The sequence below is a fragment of the Aulonocara stuartgranti genome, assembly GCF_965226115.1.
Source record: "Aulonocara stuartgranti genome assembly, chromosome: 11".
Lineage (NCBI taxonomy): Eukaryota > Metazoa > Chordata > Actinopteri > Cichliformes > Cichlidae > Aulonocara > Aulonocara stuartgranti.
In genome coordinates, this window is record NC_138947.1 from 35,613,636 (window position 1) to 35,635,300 (window position 21,665).

Consider the following 21,665-nt stretch of genomic DNA (forward strand, 5'->3'; position numbering starts at 1 on the left):
TGAATACACATCAAATAAACGTGATACTGATGTGACAGACCATGAACCAGTTAAGGTCCAGTTACCGGAACTGGTCCATGCGAAGACGATTTCTGACACATGACACAAACAACTGAGAAGTTGCTGGAAGGTGTATTGCCCCCAGATTCCCAGAATTCCCACCCTTATGTTGGCAGTCCACACACCTAAGGTTTCTCAACAAATGCTAAAGTATATTTCCCAAAATGCTGCACTGTGTCTTTATGAACAATATCAGACGCATTTATCTGCTTATTCTACTAATTCTAATAATAATAATATTAATAAAAAATACTATATCTACTTCAAGTTATTGTAAATTTGAAATACATTTATGGTTTATTACTACTAGGTTTCATATCTTTTGCTTTGGCCAAGGGGTTTATCAGTAATGATAACAATATACACATAAAGTGTGAATGAAACACGTCTCATGGTATTTTTCCCGAAGCAAAATAAAATGAGACCAGTTTTCCATGAATTTTTCTGGCAGCTGGAAAACTCCCATGAATTGTTGGAAACTGCCACTGAGTTTGAAATCTGGCAATTGAGAAGCTTGGCATTTCACTTCATCCCTGTAGATAAAAAGCTATATCAATGCTAATCATGATAGCAGGGTGCAACCCCTGCTCCAAGTTATACCTTTCCTCAAAGAACGTGACTCTATTTGAAGGTATTCTATTAAGTTCTAAGGAGATAAAATTCAATATTATGATTTCCATGTATTGTTTTATTGGGTTCATTCAATGACTTGAATTGTCTTCACTGTTCACATTTCCATTCTTTCCAAAACTTTGATTAAAATGCCATTATCACAAACAGAAATTGTGGCCAGAGCTAGAATACAATCCCAGTCGTAATAAGCCAGCTTTCCCTTTACAGTGAGGTCTCGCTGCTTAAAGTCCCTGCTTCCCTTTACCAGAAACAACCAAACGGGTGAAAAAAAGACATGGATGGGTTTATAGAACTTCACATTAAGAGCAACACCTGCAAAGAAAGAGCAGCTGGAGGAAAATGTGACACATTTGAAACTTAAAAGGAAAGCAATGAAATGAGACATCATCTTGCTCAGTCTGTGCAGGACCAATAACCAGACAGCCTCCACATTTTATTTGTCTTCTGTCTGCAGTGTCACGTGACTCACACATGTGTGAAAACAAACAGTATATTTTCTTTTGCTTGTTCATTTAATATAATTTCAGCCAGATTTCTGAATCTTCTTTTTACTTCATCTTCTTCGGATTAAAAATGTTGTTCTCTTCAACCAATTTGCCAATGACATAATGGCCCGGGACAATTTCAGACTAGAAGCTGATAACTGCACCGGTCTCAGCCACTACCTAGAGCAATGAGGCTGGTTATAGGTCACTGTGTAAAATGGATGTGTGGTATAAGGCATACCCCGCCCTCTCCTTTAGTTTCATATCAGTAATTCCGTCTTTGGACACCAGTTTGTTAAAAACGAGAATCCCAATAACCATGTTAACCTGCCGAAGAGAAGAGGTACAAGATTAAAGCGCAGCAAAGACACTTTCATTACTTTCACTGCATGCAGCACTGCTCTGGTGATGGCAGTAATGGAAAGCAATGGTGGTGATGTTCATCATAATGAGACGATGGCAGCAGTATGCATATAAATTAGTCACATCGCACATTAGCTGTACTTACTGTAGGTTTAGCATTGCAAATACTAATTGGTACCAGGCCAAATATTAGTGTCACAAAATGAAGAATGAACGTTAAAAGAAAACTAACACAGACATTATTTTTAATTGAAATGGTACGCTAAAAAAAATACATAAAATGTGAGCTCTGCAAAATCAAAGGTGGTGGTTTTTTAATTCATACAATCTTACTGCCTTGAACAATTGCCCTCTATAAAACTCTCTGGTACAATCCACTCCGATAGTGTTCCGGGGTGTCTGCATATTGCAGAGGTAGCTCTTTATTAGAGAAGCAGCTTGTGGAAAATAAGGACACCCAAACAAGCTGTTCACTTGTGGTGAGGAGAGGCAAATTGGGAAGTGAATCGCCGAAACTGTAGCTAATAGATTTGATTATCAAAACAAGGACGGTGTCACTGCAGTGCGCTTTCTGCTGAAGTTTGTCTGTGATTTAATTCTGGTTTGGGCCAAACACTACAGGGGGGTTAATATAGGTCAATACAACAACAGCTGTGAGAAGCTGGAAGTTTAACATCTTATAAGATTTCTACATATATACCTGATATAGCATATGAATATGATTATTAAAACTGCTATTTCTGATGCCAGTACAACTTGGCTTAATTACAGTGGCTAATTACAGTGAACTTTCCCACATTTTGTCACATTACAGCCACAAACAAGAATCAATTTTATTGGAATTCCACGTGAAAGACCAACACAAAGTGGTGTACACGTGAGAAGTGGAACGAAAATCATACATGATTCCAAACATTTTTTACAAATAAATAACTGCAAAGTGGGGTGTGTGTAATTATTCAGCCCCTGAGTCAATACTTTGTAGAACCAGCTTTTGCTGCAGTTACAGCTGCCAGTCTTTTAGGGTATGTCTCTACCAGCTTTGCACATCTACAGACTGAAATCTTTGCCCATTCTTCTTTGCAAAACAGCTCCAGCTCAGTCAGATTAGATGCACAGCGTTTGTGAACAGCAGATTTCAGATCTTGCCACAGATTCTCGATTGGATTTAGACACCAGACAGGTCAGGGATAAAGTTATTGAAAAATTTAAAGCAGGCTTAGGCTACAAAAAGATTTGCCAAGCCTTGAACATCCCACAGAGCACCGTTCAAGCCATCATTCAGAAATGGAAGGAGTATGGCACAACTGTAAACCTACCAAGACAAGGCCGTCCACCTAAACTCACAGGCCGAACAAGGAGAGCGCTGATCAGAAATGCAGCCAAGAGGCCCATGGTGACTCTGGACGAGCTGCAGAGATCTACAGCTCAGGTTGGGGAATCTGTCCATAGGACAACTATTAGTCGTGCACTGCACAAAGTTGGCCTTTATGGAAGAGTGGCAAGAAGAAAGCCGTTGTTAACAGAAAACCAGAAGAAGTCCCGTTTGCAGTTTGCCACAAGCCATGTGGGGGACACAGCAAACATGTGGAAGAAGCTGCTCTGGTCAGATGAGACTAAAATGGAACTTTTTGGCCAAAATGCAAAACGCTGCACATCACTCTGAACACACCATCCCCACTGTCAGATATGGTGGTGGCAGCATCGTGCTCTGGGGGGGCTTCTCTTCAGCAGGGACAGGGAAGCTGGTCAGAGTTGATGGGAAGATGGATGGAGCCAAATACAGGGCAATCTTGGAAGAAAACCTCTTGGAGTCTGCGAAAGACTTGAGACTGGGGCGGAGGTTCAGCTTCCAGCAGGACAACGACCCTAAGCATAAAGCCAGGGCAACAATGGGATGGTTTACAAACGCTGTCCATCTAATCTGACTGAGCTGGAGCTGTTTTGCAAAGAAGAATGGGCAAGGATTTCAGTCTCACCCAGATTTTACTGGAATTACCTGTAAATTATTATTATTATTATTATTATTATTATTATTGTTCTAATGATAAATGTGTATGTGCTGTAAACTAGAAAAAAAACTATTAAGTTAGGTGGCAGTATTTAGAAAACCATGAATGAAGTAAAGGGAATGATAAAAGGAAAAGGTGGAGAAGAACATACTGTGAATATGGACAAAGAAAAATTATGAGAGTAACAGGAGGTAAATGATGAAGTAGGAAAGAAAGAAAGAAAAGACAGCAGGAAGCATAAATAACATGACGTAAAAATATAGAAAGCAGGAAAGGCAAGAAGCAAATGAGGCATAGACAATGAAGCAGAATAAAATTAATAGGAAAATTAATAAACATCAGAGATTATTATGGCAAATAAACAGCCTAGAAAAAAGAAGAGATAGAAAAGAGACAAATCAATACAAGAAAAAAAATCCAGGAGGATTAAAGGTGGAAAACAAGAAGATGAAAAAGGGATGAAAAGAAAAAAGGGATAAAAACTTCATGGAAATATGACAAATGTCAAGGGAGTAAAGAAGGAAGTAAGATAAGAATGGAAGGTAGCAAAAGACAACAAAGAAGACAGGAACTAAAGAGGATGGATTAAGGGCAGGAAAGTGCCATGGATGACACAGAGGAGGAAAGAAAGACTAAGGAGAAAATAAAGACGTGGGGCAGAAAAAGATGAAAACGAAGCACATTGACAGGGAAATAGAAGAAAAAAAGGAGGGCAGGAAAAAAGGTAAATAATATTAGGGAAGAGCAGGAAAAGGAGGAGGAAGTAAGCATGATAAGAGGAGACAGAAAAAATGAAAGATCAGGGAAAGGGAATATCCAATTGTGCAATGTTTTCAATGTTTTATTTTAGTGCTGAGATTCCAGCACTAGTCATTGTCCAAAGGTCTAAATGGTGATGTACAGTAATGCTTAAACACAATAATAATATTATAATATTATTGTCCTGGGTCAATATTTCAATTTTAATTCTGAGTTTCTTTTAATCCTGCACTTTTATCATCTGTTTACAGCACCAGTACCAAGACTGTTAGAATGATTAAAATGTATAGCAACTACTATAATGACTACTAGGTTTAATAAATCATTAAGCAGATACACACATGAAATTGGCACATGATGGGAGCTATAGCTACAGGTTAAACTAATGCACTGAATACAAACATAGACTAAAAAGGGTAGAAGAAATACCAAGACTACGGCTGCAGCAGGTCCCACAAATGCATAGAGAAGACCTCCTTCCAGAGACAGCCAGCAGCTACAAGAAAGAAGCAGGAAAACATGGAGGTTGAGAGAGGGAATTAATGTGGGAGAGATTTGAAGAGAAAGTGCAGGAACATGAAGGGTTTGAATGAGGTGAAAAAGAAGTGAATGATCGATGAGACAGGAAAAAAGAGAGAGGTCAATTACACACAGCAAACAAACCTTCAGCCATGTGTAATACTCTGCCATTAATAGTTAAAGAAGAGGTAGCATACAATGACAGCTCTATAGGACAACTTGCTTACTAGCTTGATGTTCCATAACCCTTTGCCTTGGTGAATCCCACTGAGATCGCCACTACTAGAGCAGGGAGACCTGGGAGGAAATAAAAATGGACTTTAACATAGAGATTATGAGGTAGATGACAAGACACATAAAAGGAAGTGAAGAAAAGAATAAACAGGTAATGAAAGGTAAAACAGCAGGAAGGAAAGCACAAACTAGGCAAGAAAAGGACAGTAACCTGGAAAAATAAGAAAAAAAAGATATAGGAGGAACTGATGTGAACAATGAGGGAAAAAGGGAAAGGGGATAAAAAAGAAGAGAAGAAAAAAGCAGGAAGCAAATAAGGAAGAAAAACAGGATGAACAAGGTGAATAAGCGCAAGAAGAAAGAAAGTAAATAAAATTGGAGAGAGAGAAAGCCCACCCCAGCCGAGACACAGGAAACGCTTGCGTATGATGCGATTCCTGAGGCGGCCTGTCACTGCCATGTAGGACTGCCATGCCTCTGTCAGAACCCAGCAGAATGAAGACAAGAAGAAGAAATGAAGCAACGCAGCAATCAGGGTGCATAAGATCTGAAACAACAGGTGAAGACAGGAAACAAGTATGAAGACACTTTATTCATTAATACATACTCTGGCAAAGAACATGACTGCAGTCATATGAGTGACTCTCACTCATATGACTGCATACAGTAGAATGTCATTTAAAACCTGTCTTGTCATTACACTACCTTTAATTGGCACCACTGGCTACTACCATTCACTAGGGAAGAGTTTGGCTTACCTTATTCCGTGTCTGCGTCTGTCCAATGAGAATAAGAGCATTGGACGAGATAATGGAGAGGCAGAAGTTAATAAGGATGACTGAACGCTCAGACCGGATGTACCTGCAGGAGGATGAAAGAGACACCTATGAGTGAAACTAGCAGTCAGACCTACGGAAAAGATCGGGGCATCAACTTCAAGGCTTTCTCCAGATGCTGTGGTATTTTCCCACCACAGCACCAAATACTAATTGAGGATGTTCTATAGTGCCAGTTTATTAACATCTTTGGATTGTGGGAGGAAACACATGCAGACAGAGGGAGAGCAGACAAACTCCACACAGAAGAAACACAGCTGACTAGCAGGACTCGAACCCAGATACTCTCACTGTGACATAACAGTGCTAGCCCTAAATCTGTCAAGCAGAACTCTGTTACAGTGTCACTGTATTCTTCCAACAACAGAACATATTAAGAGGGATGCAAAGATTCTAGACATATAGTGATCTTCAAAATAACAATCTGGTTCCAAGTGCAAAGACTTTTTTTTTGTATATTCTGTTTTTAGCAGTCTGTTCCCTTTTTTTCCTTTTGTCAGTGCATCTCTAACTCTTATGCAAGAGGTGATTCTTAATGCTGACTTTTTCAAACCAAGTTTGAAGCAAACTGTAAAACTCTCCTTTGACAGAGTTTGTTCAAATTATCTTTAATTATTATTTAATTTTATTATTATTTTTAGCGTGCACGCATGAAACGTTTTTCATACTATAATAGGATATTTCAACAGTGTAAAACCAGTCTGACAAAAAAACACCCAGCACGCCCCTGCGGGCGGTTTATCCTTCAAGCTCGGGTCCTCTACCAGAGGCCTGGGAGCTTGAGGGCCCTGCGCAGTATCTTAGCTGTTCCCAGGACTGCGCTCTTTTGGACAGAGATCTCCGATGTTATTCCCGGGATCTGCTGGAGCCACTCGCCTAGCTTGGGAGTCACCGCACCTAGTGCTCCGATTACCACGGGGACCACCGTTACCTTCACCCTCCACATCCTCTCGAGCTCTTCTCTGAGCCCTTGGTATTTCTCCAGCTTCTCGTGTTCCTTCTTCCTGATATTGCTGTCATTCGGAACCGCTACATCGATCACTACGGCCGTGTTCTTCTGTTTGTCTACCACCACTATGTCCGGTTGGTTAGCCACCACCATTTTGTCCGTCTGTATCTGGAAGTCCCACAGGATCTTAGCTCGGTCATTCTCCACCACCCTTGGGGGCATCTCCCATTTTGACCTCGGGACTTCCAGGTTATACTCGGCACAGATGTTCCTGTACACTATGCCGGCCACTTGGTTATGGCGTTCCATGTATGCCTTGCCTGCTAGCATCTTGCACCCTGCTGTTATGTGCTGGATTGTCTCTGGGGCATCTTTACACAGCCTGCACCTGGGGTCTTGCCTGGTGTGATAGACCCCAGCCTCTATGGATCTTGTACTCAGAGCTTGTTCTTGTGCTGCCATGATTAGTGCCTCTGTGCTGTCTTTCAGTCCAGCTTTGTCCAGCCACTGGTAGGATTTCTGGATATCAGCCACCTCCTCTATCTGCCGGTGGTACATACCGTACAGGGGCCTGTCCTTCCATGATGGTTCCTCGTCTCCCTCCTCTTTCTTGGGTTTCTGCTGCCTGAGGTATTCACTGAGCACTCGGTCAGTTGGGGCCATCTTCCCAATGTATTCTTGGATGTTCCTTGTCTCATCCTGGACTGTGGTGCTGACACTCACCAGTCCCCGGCCCCCTTCCTTCCGCTTAGCGTACAGCCTCAGGGTGCTGGACTTGGGGTGAAACCCTCCATGCATGGTAAGGAGCTTTCTTGTCTTTATGTCAGTGGCTTCTATCTCAACCCGTTCTCACTCCCAAAGCGTAACTTTTTACGCTAGGTGACAAATCGTCACCATATTACGTTTTCGGCTACCCACCACGTTCCTAAATGACGACCTCGGAAAAAGAGGAAATATGAGAACCGTCTGGACTGAACCTACACATGTTCGCTCTTATTCTTCAAATCGCTTAGAAACACGCTATTTAACATCATTAAAGTCCTGGTTAAGGTCAGGAATAAGGTTATGGTCAGGGCTAGGGATAAGGTTAGGTTTAGGGCTGGAATACAGGGCTGGAACGTCTACTCCCGCGGGAGCGTCATTGCACTGGATTCCAGCCATAACCCGCCGCGTACCATAAGAACGCCGAAGGTCTCCTTTCGCGTTCCTTTCGCGGGACGTGACAAAACGTCGACATGTTACGCCTCGGGAGTGAGAACGCTCTGTCTATCTCCTCCTTTGGCCAGCCTATTACCCCAGCAGGGTACCTGATCACGGGCAGGGCGTACGTGTTGATGGCCCGGATCTTGTTCTTACCATTCAGCTGACTCCTCAGGACTTGCCTGACCCTCTGCAGGTACTTGGTGGTTGCAGCCTTTCTAGCGGCCTCTTCATGGTTCCCATTTGCCTGCGGGATCTCCAGGTACTTGTAACTGTCCTCTATGTCTGCAATGTTGCCTTCTGGTAGTTCAATCCCCTCAGTTCTGACTACCTTCCCTCTCTTTGATACCATCCGACTACACGTCTCCAGTCCGAACGACATTCCAATGTCATTGCTGTATAGCCTGGTAGTGTGGATCAGTGAATCGATGTCTCGTTCACTCTTGGCATACAGCTTGATGTCATCCATGTACAGGAGGTGGCTGACAGCTGCTCCGTTCCGTAGTCGGTATCCGTAGCCAGTCTTGTTAATGATCTCACTGAGGGGGTTCAGGCCTATGCAGAACAGCAGTGGGGACAGAGCATCTCCTTGGTAGATCCCGCACTTGATGGTGACTTGTGCTATGGGCTTGGAGTTGGCCTCTAGTGTTGTACGCCACATCCCCATTGAGTTCCTGATGAAGGCTCTTAGGGTCCCATTGATCTTGTACAATTCTAGGCATTCCAGTATCTTGTCGCTTGTCGCTTGACACACATATATATATATATATATATATATATATATATATATATATATATATATATATATATATATATATATATATATATATGTATGTGTGTGTGTGTATAAATATAGTGTATATTTTGGGTTAAATTCATTCTACAATTTACATTAATTTTCCAGAATACACTGAACATGCTTTTTGTGCAAGATTCACTGAGGTAAGAAAACTTTTATTTTTCATGCTGCATACAGTAGAATGTCATTTAAAACCAGTCTTGTCATTACACTACCTGTAATTGGCCCAACTGGCCACTACCATTCACTAGAGAAGACTTTGGAAAGTAGTTGGTGGTAATCAGCATGCGAAATTGGTTGCAAAGAGGTATACAGTGCTTCACTGAAAAAGGGTGCTTTAGTTGCTAACAGATTGCCATGGTTACCTGTCCTTTGCTTGGAAGACTGACTTGTCTGCAAACATTCACAAACTACTCATCGAGCGGTAGCGGAAAGAAAGAGAGCAAAAAGTGCGATGCAAACCAAAAATAGTTGTGTTTTTTTTTGTTCAGCTGTAGTCAAAACAATCGCAGAGCAGAGAGGTTTTTGGTGTAGCAACCTCTGGTTTCACTTGCATACAGTCAGTCTCCAGCAAAAAAATGACCAGCTGCTTGGGGAATACACTTTTTCCCTAGAGGACTCCAAAAAGTCAGTATGGATAAAAAAAATAAAACAAAAAAACAAAACTAGAATTAGGTGTTATATCACATTTCAGCTGCTTAGCCAATTAGTCCTCTAGTAAAAGAAAAACATGGTATATATTTTGTGACTTCAAAAATAGAAAAGATACAAAGAAATGCAAAGTTTGCTGTGGTACATGATAGCAAAGCTCACGTTTTTTCAGTTTCTAAACTTCAAAAGGGGAAAACTAGAACTCTTTGTTGTTCTATACCTCCACCAACTGGTTCAGGTACAGTTTACATCCATTTCTGTCCAGACTCATAGATCAAGAGACTTAAGGATTTGATAGGATGGCACCATTACTCTCCCCATTCAGTATCTAAACAAATGTGAAATATAGGCTCGGTTTTAATGAGACGCTCTCTTTAGGCTTGGGTATCGTCAACCTGATTCAATGTGATCCCCGATTTCGCTTTGATTCAATTTAATTCAATTTTGACTCAGACAGTTATAATTATGATCATTTATCAGTACATATCCATATTTTTATATCTAAGTATAAAAACAAAACTGACACTTGTGAGACTTCATCAGAGGTTTAAACATCACAGCAGATGCTTTTGTGTCAAAGTAACAGAGGATGAAACAAAAAAATATGAAGGAAATTTTCTTGGCCTGGCTTTTTATAGCAGATAACCGCCTTAAAAATATTCTGCAGTAGATCAAAAACTGAAAAAAAAACATTAAACCACATATGAACATGTTGCTGAGGTGAAGCAGAGCAAAGTTCAAGAGGTTTTAATTACACAGCTAAGTGTTTTGCAGTTTGGCATAATTTATAAAAGTTTCAATTTCTTCGGTACTGAACAGCAGAAATGAGGTTTTCTTGCGGGAAGAAAAGAAAAAAACTGTTGCCGATAACACTGTGCACTACGGTAGTTTGGTGCTTAGTAAGCAAGCAAGTAATAGCGATAGAGATAAAAAATAGAGATTCTTGATGGTAAACTGGTCTTGAAGTATACTGAGAGAAAGAGCTGTGAAACAAGAGTGATTTTATTATGGTGTGAGCAAAACTGCCAAAGTAAGAGGGCACTTTTTACTATGCCTTTCAAACGTGAAGCGTAGTTTTGGTCTTCTTTTGTTGCTGATTCAGTGAATTTTGGTTGGAGATTGACGAAAAACCTGCAGCTTCAGAATCTGTGAGATGATGGCATGTCCGCGTACGTGCCGTGGATCTCGTTTTGTGTTTACATGTTTGAGCGGAATCCGTGTACCTGCTATTTTGGCTTTTTGGTGGTTGTTGAAATAGTTTTGTGAGCTTTACGCTGAGATTCTGGCGTTTCTGACATAATACATTTATATTTAAAAACCAAATCAGGATTTAATGAATGGATATTGCATTATTCAAACTAAAATCAATTTGAATCAGGAAAAAGCCACCCCTAGTTCTCACGACTCATCGAGTGATGCTACTAACCTGCCAATCGGTGGCATGCAGTCTGACGACATCACATTTTAGGACATGCTCGGATTGCTTTGAACCCTGGGCGAGCAGGTACTAAAAAATACCTGGTATCAGGTGCTATGACCTAATGGAAAACTCTGAAAACTGTGGCGATCCAAGTAGTTACTAATGGAAAAGATACTGTAGGTACAGCTTTGGAAAGTAGAAGATTTTACATTCTCAATCTACACTGTTACATTAGATTTTGGCTCTACTGCTTATTTAAGAGCTTTTAATAATTTTGTAGGCTTTTTAATAAAATGAAACACAATCTTTGAAAATCTTAAAACCAGCAGAAAGCATGCTTTTAGTAGCACTGTCCTTTTGTCCTTGATAGATTTAAGTCAGATGGTTCATATCCTCCCACCTGATGAGCTGCTAGTCTGTTGTTAACACTTCCTCCTCACATTAATCACAGCCCTGTGCTAATATTTTTAATGCAAGCTGTAATATCTCACCTCCAGACAGACACATAGATGATGATGAGTAGCAGCAATGTCAGTGAAGACACTCCACAGCCTACAATCAGTGTCACAGACGGGAGTTGTGTCTTATCCATGTTCTGCAAATAAAAGGAAGGAGGACAAAAAAGAAAAATGTGAAATACAATCAAGATCTATTCCACTTTATCTGATAAAGTGAAAAGTGAATAATGAAAAAGCCCATTGCTGCAAACAAAGTCAGAGGGACTCGTCAGTGGGGTCTTGCAGATCTGTTGTGTGCACAGAATTTGACAAGAGCTGACAGCAGAAAAGAAAAATCCATGTTGGCTTGATTTGTTGAGTTTTCACCTTCTAACTGGGTCATCCATGGTTCAAATTCAGCGGAGTCCATTTTCCTGTTGTTAGGTAAATGTGTAAGCCAATACATTAAAGAGCCACTATCTATATTAAATTTATATGTAATATGGATGGATTTAGTTTTTATCATGTGTAACTCTAGCTAATAAAGCACCAGCACACAAAAAAACATTAAACTAGGACTGTGCGATATGACGATGGATGACGAAAATAAAACATCTACCGTTTAATATTATTTGCTATCATTTGTTTGGTGGTGTCACAAAATCCACTGTTTATGGAAATATTTTTTCATCATTTCAGAGAATACAAGCATGACCAGTGAAGGTGAGGTAGAACCAGGCAGCTTGAAACAGAAAGACCAGTCAAAACAAATTGAGGACCTTATTCCTAAACGAGGGGCTACCTCTGTAGCATGGATCTGGTTTGGTTATGAAAAGTCTGACATGGAGAAGAAAACTTTACTATGCAAACTTTGCCGCAAACAGGTCCCCACAACAGACTCCAACACAACAAACCTCTTCTACCATCTACGCAAGAATCATGTGAAAGAGTATGGAGAGAGTTTACGGATGAGGAGCAAAAAAGAGCGCTGAAAATAATCCTTAGACTCAAACATTAGAACCGGCTTTTCCCCGCACCACGCCGTGTAATAAATACTCATATATAGTTTCATGCATCAGTCAAAACACTCAACTCCAGGTACACAAGGTTGTCTGAGATTCACAGAATTTACAGAAAATGCTCTATTTTGTGATATATATTGTTATCAGGATGAGATTTTGGTCATATCGCACCGCCTTACTTTGAGCCTGGTTTAATGGCTGCACAGGATAAGATTAGTAGAGGTGTAGAGTAGGTAGTTACTAGAGGTGTAAAGGTTAGCAGGATGTCACTCTCTCTCTCTCTCTCTCTCTCTCGCTCTCTCTTTCTCACACACACACACGTAGAGATTCTGAAAGAATGCTCCTGCTTCTTTTCTGCTTTCAGTTTGACAGTAAGGTGACTTCAAGGTGATTTAGGAAGAAACCACAATACTTCCAATCAGCAGAAATGCACACACACCACCCACACACACACGGACAATGTATGCATACAAAGTCAATTTCCATATTGAACAGACAAATTAAAATAAAGGAAAATGAAGACGTGACACCTTCGCTTTTTTCATTCCCAAAACCTTGTCTGCCACTGTCTTGGTCACCATAGCAACCATGTAACCATGTACCATCTGCAGCAGCTGTACAGGGAGTGCAGAATTATTAGGCAAATGAGTATTTTGTCCACATCATCCTCTTCATGCATGTTGTCTTACTCCAAGCTGTATAGGCTCGAAAGCCTACTACCAATTAAGCATATTAGGTGATGTGCATCACTGTAATGAGAAGGGGTGTGGTCTAATGACATCAACACCCTATATCAGGTGTGCATAATTATTAGGCAACGTCCTTTCCTTTGGCAAAATGGGTCAAAAGAAGGACTTGACAGGCTCAGAAAAGTCAAAAATAGTGAGATATCTTGCAGAGGGATGCAGCAGTCTCAAAATTGCAAAGCTTCTGAAGCGTGATCATCGAACAATCAAGCGTTTCATTCCAAATAGTCAACAGGGTCGCAAGAAGCGTGTGGAAAAACCAAGGCGCAAAATAACTGCCCATGAACTGAGAAAAGTCAAGCGTGCAGCTGCCAAGATGCCACTTGCCACCAGTTTGGCCATATTTCAGAGCTGCAACATCACTGGAGTGCCCAAAAGCACAAGGTGTGCAATACTCAGAGACATGGCCAAGGTAAGAAAGGCTGAAAGACGACCACCACTGAACAAGACACACAAGCTGAAACGTCAAGACTGGGCCAAGAAATATCTCAAGACTGGTTTTTCTAAGGTTTTATGGACTGATGAAATGAGAGTGAGTCTTGATGGGCCAGATAGATGGGCCCGTGGCTGGACTGGTAAAGGGCAGAGAGCTCCAGTCCGACTCAGACGCCAGCAAGGTGGAGGTGGAGTACTGGTTTGGGCTGGTATCATCAAAGATGAGCTTGTGGACAAGATAAATAGTAAAGTGGAAAACTGCTTAGCAGCAGATCTATGAGATCTATGGATGCAGTTTTCCACTTTACTATTTATCTTGTCCTATCCATGCACTGCGCTGCTGTTTTCCTCCTCTGACATGTGAACCGAAATCAGTTGATTCTACTGCAAGTGCAAGAACCGATAAGCGGGACTGATAGGCAGGCAGATTAACAATTCCAAGGAATTGGACTACTGGGAACTAGTTTTCTGCAAAACCGGTTCTCTATCCCCTTCCCTAGTTGTAAGCCAAAATGCTTTGGCCTGATCAAAGCACATCACGCGATAAGGTTAGCCCATTACAGTAATATCTATAGCAGGGGTGAGGGAAGTTTTCCTTGGAGTGTATTTCATCTACTACTAATACCACAGCAGAATAGACAGTTCTCAACATGTGAGCTGGTTCTCAGGATACACCAAGATATGTAAGTTGTGGTTTACATATTCCCTTGGCAAGTTAAAGTTTTGTGGTTTGATTGAAGCTAGACCCCCTAAGCCTTTTATGGCTGTGTCGGCCAGTGCATCCGATGTAACTCCACTCTGACAAATAAGAGGAGCTACCACCAGTGGCAATCCCTTGTGACAAGGGAGGAGCTGAATTTTTTTTTTAGAACTGGCTCCACAAAAAAACCTAGCAAGATTACCATCATTCAAGCCAAGAAGTTCAGTTAAAAACAAAAGGCATTTTAATGACATTTCCCACTGAAATGCACTTATATTTAGTCGGTATAAACCAAAAGCTCTAGGAAGAAGAGACATTTACAGCAAAGAGTCAATACCCACCGACGTTATTATGATTGCACTAAAATTCCAAATTTGATTCAACAGAAATGAAGTGAAACAATTGTACACCCATTTCGTCATGGTAGGCGGTCTCTTCAGTGAATATGCAAGGGAATGCGTTTTAATAACAGATACAAAGTTATTTGCTGGAGTAATCATCCAAACCTAATGTGGCTGGATCAGTAGCTGGAACAGCTCATCGCTAATGCTGTGCTGTGTTCGGGTGAAGAAGATTAAGGTGAGATGAGGGTGCAGTAGTAGCAGTGAAAAAAGGCTTTGCAGTTGCTCACAGATGGAGGATGGCTGGACCTGAGGGGACCGGGACGCGAGGGGTTTCCAACCCCATCACATTTACCCCCACCCCTCTAGCAGAAGATAATTGGCTGAGTTTATAGCCTGTCTTGTCTCCAGGTTTGATGTGTGTGCCGGGGCCAAGTTAATTAAATCCTCTGATTAATCTGCACTGCAGTGAGTTCCTTCTCTAAAAGCAAAGTGGGAGAAAAAAAGATTACAAGTGCAGTGAAACAGAAAGGCGTCTGCTGAGACAGACAAACTTTTTAGTTCTTCCTCAGCTAACGACAGAACTTGCCTCGTACCAAAGCTCACACAGAGTCCAGATGAGAGCATTCCTGTCCACAAGAAAATGGCCAGACCACATAATTCCACATGAGCAGACTTTAAACACACCACTGACAAGTATGCAAAAAGCTAACAAATCAGATAAATGCTTTTTCACTGCACTGCACACATGCTACTTTATCTTCATGCTGGAAATAGATAATAAACCTGCACATACTTGGCTAGAAAACCAATCACAAAAAAGTGGCTTAGTCAAAAAATGAAAACACAGAAGGTTTCTCTTTCACCGATCATCAGATCATTTGCTTTCCATTTATTTATTTTTAGGTTTTCATATGACCACAAGACATCTTGATGTGCAAATCAGAGTACAGCTATGACTCCCATAACTGTAGTTCCACTTGATAGATAAAACATCAACAGATGCTGCCTCTCTAACAGCCTACAGCCCTCATACTATCTACCTATTTGTTACTCCTACAATGGGCTAATTGACGTGAGGCTTGTCACTGCGACTAGAGGCCAGGCTTATAGCATCCAGTTGATACCAGCACAGGCACATTCATTCATCCTCTCTCCCTACACTGCACACGGGTCTACCAATGGTAGCACACTGGGTTCAGAGGGCTTTGCCTTTGACTGCAGTGCATTTGTTCCCTGTTTTTCCTTCTAAAAGTCTGCAGTGAAGCTGGACTGAGCAAAACGCACACCAGAGGTGGCAGCTAGAGAGTAAATGATGTAGTAAGCAGAGGGAGAGAGGCAGAACTACAATGTGATGCGACATCAGAGAATGAAAAATGGTGGGATGAAATGACTGAGGGGTAGAGAAGAAAGAGATGGAAGTATGGGAGGAGCAAGGGGGGGGGGACAGAGGAAAAAAAGGAGGTTGGGGTATTTGTCATGCTGAGGCTGTAGAAGGCTAGCTGCAGACAGAGGCTGGGCCATTTAGAAGCTGCTATGTGTTGCATCAGGAATAATTCAAATGGCGGCCGTGGCTGTCTCGCAAAATAATAGAACATAGGGGAAAGGGGAAAAAAGAAGAGCATGAGAAATGAGAAAAGCTGAAATTTCTGGAAAAAGCACAAGCGGGAATTTAGCTTTCCTTAGGAGACACAATGCTTTCTGGAAACAACAGAATTCAAACAGCCTGTCATCTGCACAGGTGGTTGCAGGCTGCAGGGAGGCTGCAGCACGTTGAGGATATGCCAATATTAGTTTACTGGTAATTATTAGCTTAATTCATTATGTCACACATGTGAACAGAGCAAAACTAAAGGCCAAATTAGCATTAGACGGCAACAGGGGAAAAGTACCAACAGGAGAAGAAAGCTCTTTAAGTGATCTACTTTATATTTGCCGATTAATGAACATAGACAAAGCCAATAATGACCAACATGGTCCATAATACTAAGAGCAGTACACATGATCAAATCGCGAACAGAGTGTAAGTCATCTACTACCAACACAACCACAACATGTTCTTTGTATTGTGACAAACATAATACGAACATAAGGCTTTATCCTCTCTCAGGAAACAGTATAGCAGTTCAGACCATCCTGTAGTACAACTGGAAGTGTGGAACAAGGCTTAAAAAAAAACACACCAGCAGCAACCCAGGGGAAACACTATGCACTAGGGTTGGGCGATTGGACGAATATATCGACTATCAACAATAGCCAGCACGATAGCCTATCGCCGATAGTTTTTACAAGGGCAATTTAATTATTTATTTGCCCATGAATAAGTTTGCTATTAATGATGGAGCTAATAGAAGCAGTCAACAGGAAAAAATTAACTGCACCCTCTTTCATCTGCGAGTGAAATGCACCCTCCTCAGAGTGCGCCCAAATGCTTGTTGATGGAGCTGCAGAAGCTGGTGATAGCCTAGCATACTCAGCCGGATGGTGGACACGTACATGCTCATGCAAGTTAGCCGTGTTTGAGTACTTTGCTCGCACTATACGTCTGCACAAGTGACACACCGCTTTGGTTACATCCTTAGGTTTACCTCTTTCATCTCGTTTAAAGCCAAAGAAATCCCAAATTGGCGACTCTATTAGGGCTGCCACAAACAATTATTTTGATAGTCGACTAGTCACCGATTATTTTTGCGATTAGTCAACTAATCAGATCATGCGTCCATTGGACTATATAACTATCATTAGCTTACAGATTTAAGTGTTTAAGGTATGTGCTAACTAAAAACAAAGACAAGATATTAGTTTATAAAATTTTAATGAAATTTGCAGATTGTTTCGGCAGAGTTTAATAAACTCAGCCGTCTGCTCCTTGCTATCTAAAATATAACAGGACACCGGAGTATATTCTCGAGCATCTCACACTTCTGATAATCAGTTGTCTGCTTGACATTTATTCTGCTGTGTAAAAACTATAACTTTAATCTCAGCCAAACAATTTACTCAGGAACAAATAAAATACTGAAAAAAACCAAACAATAACATTTTTAAGTTATCTAAGTGACTTATATATATCATGTTTAACCTGAGTAGCGAAAGACGGTGGTGGGTTTGAAAACGATTTGCCAGGAGTCCGGTGTTCTCACCGGCTCTAGTGAGCCTTGAACCCCAGCTAGCTATCGAGCTAGTGGGTAACAGACGTCTCGGAAAACGTCGGAGCGCTTTTGAAAATATGTGGTGTCTTGATAAACTGAGCAGATATTTGAAATTTACACAGCTACATTATTGCCTGAAAATATCTTAAACGTTTATTTTGTGACCCAGAAAGAATAATAAGAGTAATATTAAAACTAATTAGCTGCCGCCATTGTTGGAAACTGAGCAGGGCCGCGCTATGAATTCTGGGATAGGTTGGGCCACGAAGTATACACCCGACCCATCCTTCCAATTTGGGGAAATGAAGGGCGCATTTGTCGGCCGCATTTGTCGGAGTTTTTGAATTTGGACAGTCTTTGTCATGTCGCTGTAACGTAATCAGCCTACAAATGCGGGCACAGGAGGATGTGGTTCCTGAATTTGGACACAGCTACGATACCGGACACTGCTTCTTCTTTTTCGGGGTTTAACGGCAGCTGTCATACTTGTACATGCAGTGCTGCCATCTTCTGTTTCAGTCTGTTATTACACTCTTACACTCTACTACTTATTCTTACTCTTTTGGGATAAATGGTAAAAATGGTAAATGGCCTGTATTTATATAGCGCTTTACTAGTCCCTAAGGACCCCAAAGCGCTTTACATATCCAGTCATCCACCCATTCACACACACATTCACACACTGGTGATGGCAAGCTACATTGTAGCCACAGCCACCCTGGGGTGCACTGACAGGGATGACTAATCGTGGCAGCCCTAGACTCTATTTTTTTTTTTTTGTGCTGTCAGCGTTAATGCGCAACTAACGCGATTATCAATTAACTCATCTGGAGCGCTGACTGAGTCAAACATCTTCTGTTTCAGTCCGTTATTACACTCTTAAATCCTACTACTTATTCCTGGGTCTTTTGGGATCTTACAAAGCTTCAAACAACGCATCGACTATAAAATTAGTCATCGACGATTTTGTTGTTTCAGCAACATTAAATTTAAAAACTGTACTTTTGAGTTAAAATATATATTTATAATTTTAATAAATGACAAATTAAAAAGGCATGAACATGTTTTTGTATCGAAAAAATATTGAACCGTGACACCAAAGTATCGAACTGAACCGAACCGTGAATTTTGTGAATCGTTGCACCCCTACTGTAGACCAGCGGTCCCCAGCCCCCGGGCCTCGGACCGGTACCGGTCCATGAGTCGTTTGGTACCGGGCCGCATGAGTTGAGGCTCAGGTGTGAAATGTATCGTTTTCAGGGTTCTTATTGGTTTTCAGCGTTATTTTGTTATCGTTTTTATCGTTAACTCGGTTTTTCTGGGTCTTTTCGCGTGTGTTATGAATAAATCTTCTTTTTTTCGGTACCGGTACTAGTTTTATTTTGTTGTATTTATCCGCGACACCTTAAAGGCCGGTCCGTGAAAATATTGTCGGGCATAAACCGGTCCGTGGCGCAAAAAAGGTTGGAGACCGCTGCTGTAGACTATGCCATTATTTCCCCCTCTGGCACACAAACTGAAATCAGCAGACTGCAGCGCAAGTGCAAGTGGAACTGATAACCGGAATCTAACAATTCCAGAGTATTGAACTACTGGGAACCAGTTCTATACTGGTTTTCCATTCTCATCCATTCTGCAATAGGATTTGTGCTAGTGAAGGATACTAATGATTGACATATGATAGAGGGAGAAACAGGGGTGGACAATACAGCCTTTACATTATATTACAATATTTCAAAGAAATTTGCAACACTATTTCTAATAATATAGAAAAAAAGCCCTAAAAACGTGTGTTTTGCCAGCATTTTATCAGCTTATTAAAGGGAGCAACATTTAGCAGTGCAAACAAAATGAAGGGCATTTTCCATCCTTCTTTTCTGAAGAGTTACTGTCATTGATCACAGACTGCTTAATTGAAAGTCTGAATCTATTGCTTTAAGGTGCCAGAAGAAGCAGCAGCAGAATTATAGAGCAATAATAGCTTTATACCAAATGTAAACACAAAAGTAGTTGTAGTAGTTTCCTGTGAATTTATTACATATTGATTATTAAATATTACAACTTATTAGTAACTATAACGCTACATGACTGCTTAACACTTAAAGTAAATTATATATGAAAAGTAAATTATCTTTATCTGGTAACTTTTCAGGAGAGTGTGGAATATTATCATAGGGTGGAGTGTTTTAACTAGCTGCTTATAGCCCTCCTTTACCGTCATGCATCAGTGATTTCCATCCACTGTTTGCACTTCCTGTCATACGCAAGGTAACAAGTGAGTACTTCAGTGATGCTTAGCTGAGATATTTGTTTAGTTTTGGGTCACACATCATCAGCTGCGTTTATTTCATTCTTGCATTTGACTGAATTGTCAGAGATGTTTGTTGTTTCCACCTTTAGGAACTGTTCTTATTTTGAAAATAACTATGCTTGATTGGATGTTGAAGTAGCTCCATTTTCAGATGCTAGATTGTCATCAAAAGCTCCCCAACGTTTCCGAGCTTGTCTCGTGGTTGTCGCTGCACGATGTCGTTGCAGCACTGATATCCAGAAATGTAAGTTTTGTAAGTTTTACATCACATAATAATTATACCTGTGTTATAACAGACAATATTATATGGCACAGCACTGAGAAAAGTGTTAAAAGATGACCTATAAATCCAGAGACAGAAAGCTAATATCTACAGTACGTGTGGTAGCATTGTAGTTTAATGGCTTGAGTTAAGAAACTTGCCTCACTACTAGAGCCATGTCATATGTGAAATGGAGTTAAGATCGATAATGAGTGCAAGGCTCTCTGCAGATGGCCGTCAGCTTTCAAATTTACGTGTCCACAAAATTCTCAGGAGTTTACAGGCTTTTAGTTTTTAATGCACCAACTACCCATGTGCCATTCAAGCAAACAAGCAAAGAACTAGAACAAGAATGACTACCAGTCCACAGCCATCATAATTCAAGGTATAAATGAAGGACTAAAGAAATGACCTCAGATCCTCAGTGTCATTACTATTCTTCACCCCTATAATTTCTGCCTGCTGATGCCACTAAGGGAAAAAATAAAACAACAAAATGATTAACTGTCTTTGCCTCGCTGATTTGAAAAGAAATATTTTGGGGTTAAGAACCGTCTATGGGCTAAAAGGAGAGCTCTTGGCCCAATTTCTAATTATAGCTGTAATTGTTTAGTAACTAACAGTTAATTATTTGAAAAAATATTACCAGATTAATCATAAAAATCTCCAGCTGAATATTTATGCATAAAAGATGAATTTCATAGGGTTTCAATTACCTCTCCTATACACCGTTGAAAACATTTAAACAGGGTGTGCTATTTTTACGTACGCAAACACATAGAGATTATTTTATCTATAAAAAGTTAAAAAGACATAACTATCTCACAAATTTAACAAATTTTCTCACATTTTTATATATATTCTGAAAGTCTAAGACTCAGAGATAGCACATTTCTAATGACAAAGTAGCAAATTCTCAAATTTGACAAGTTGGACAGTGAATATTTGGCATGTTGATTAACTAAATGTTTTAAATTATTAACTGATTTTTAAACTATTTGACCTTTTTCCAGGACTAAATTAATAAAATGGAAGCTCATTTTTACAATGTGTTTAATTCAGATAATACATATTATACAGCGATTTTTTACATGTCTCCACAGACACACTTGGATATCAAAAAAACAATCGACTGTTAAGGCCTTTTTGTTGTTCTACTGTTTCTTCCTAAGCAAGACGGTTTGCTCCATACTCGCACTGTGCCCAGTGTGTCAGCTTGTAACTTATCAAGGTATGACCTCCTGCTTTTTCCTCCTCTCCTCCCTCAGCCAAGGTCCTGTCCAGATAACTGAATGGCTCATCTGGAGGTTGAGAGGAGCGAATAGATTGTCCTCATTTT

At 40.6% G+C, this 21,665-nt stretch overlaps 1 protein-coding gene across 13 annotated transcripts in view; it reads right to left on the reverse strand.

The window, feature by feature from the left end:
* adgrb1a (adhesion G protein-coupled receptor B1a) overlaps positions 1 to 21,665 on the reverse strand; it is a 219,205-nt gene that overhangs the window by 32,046 nt on the left and 165,494 nt on the right. For all 13 annotated transcript variants that reach the window (XM_082550997.1, XM_082550996.1, XM_082550995.1 and 10 more), the window contains 6 exons: positions 11,412 to 11,515; positions 5,824 to 5,926; positions 5,462 to 5,612; positions 5,059 to 5,128; positions 4,742 to 4,808; positions 1,420 to 1,505 (listed from right to left, as the gene is read on the reverse strand). In XM_082550997.1, coding sequence (XP_082407123.1) covers positions 1,420 to 1,505; positions 4,742 to 4,808; positions 5,059 to 5,128; positions 5,462 to 5,612; positions 5,824 to 5,926; positions 11,412 to 11,515 — 581 coding nt within the window. The remainder of the gene's footprint in view (positions 1 to 1,419; positions 1,506 to 4,741; positions 4,809 to 5,058; positions 5,129 to 5,461; positions 5,613 to 5,823; positions 5,927 to 11,411; positions 11,516 to 21,665) is intronic.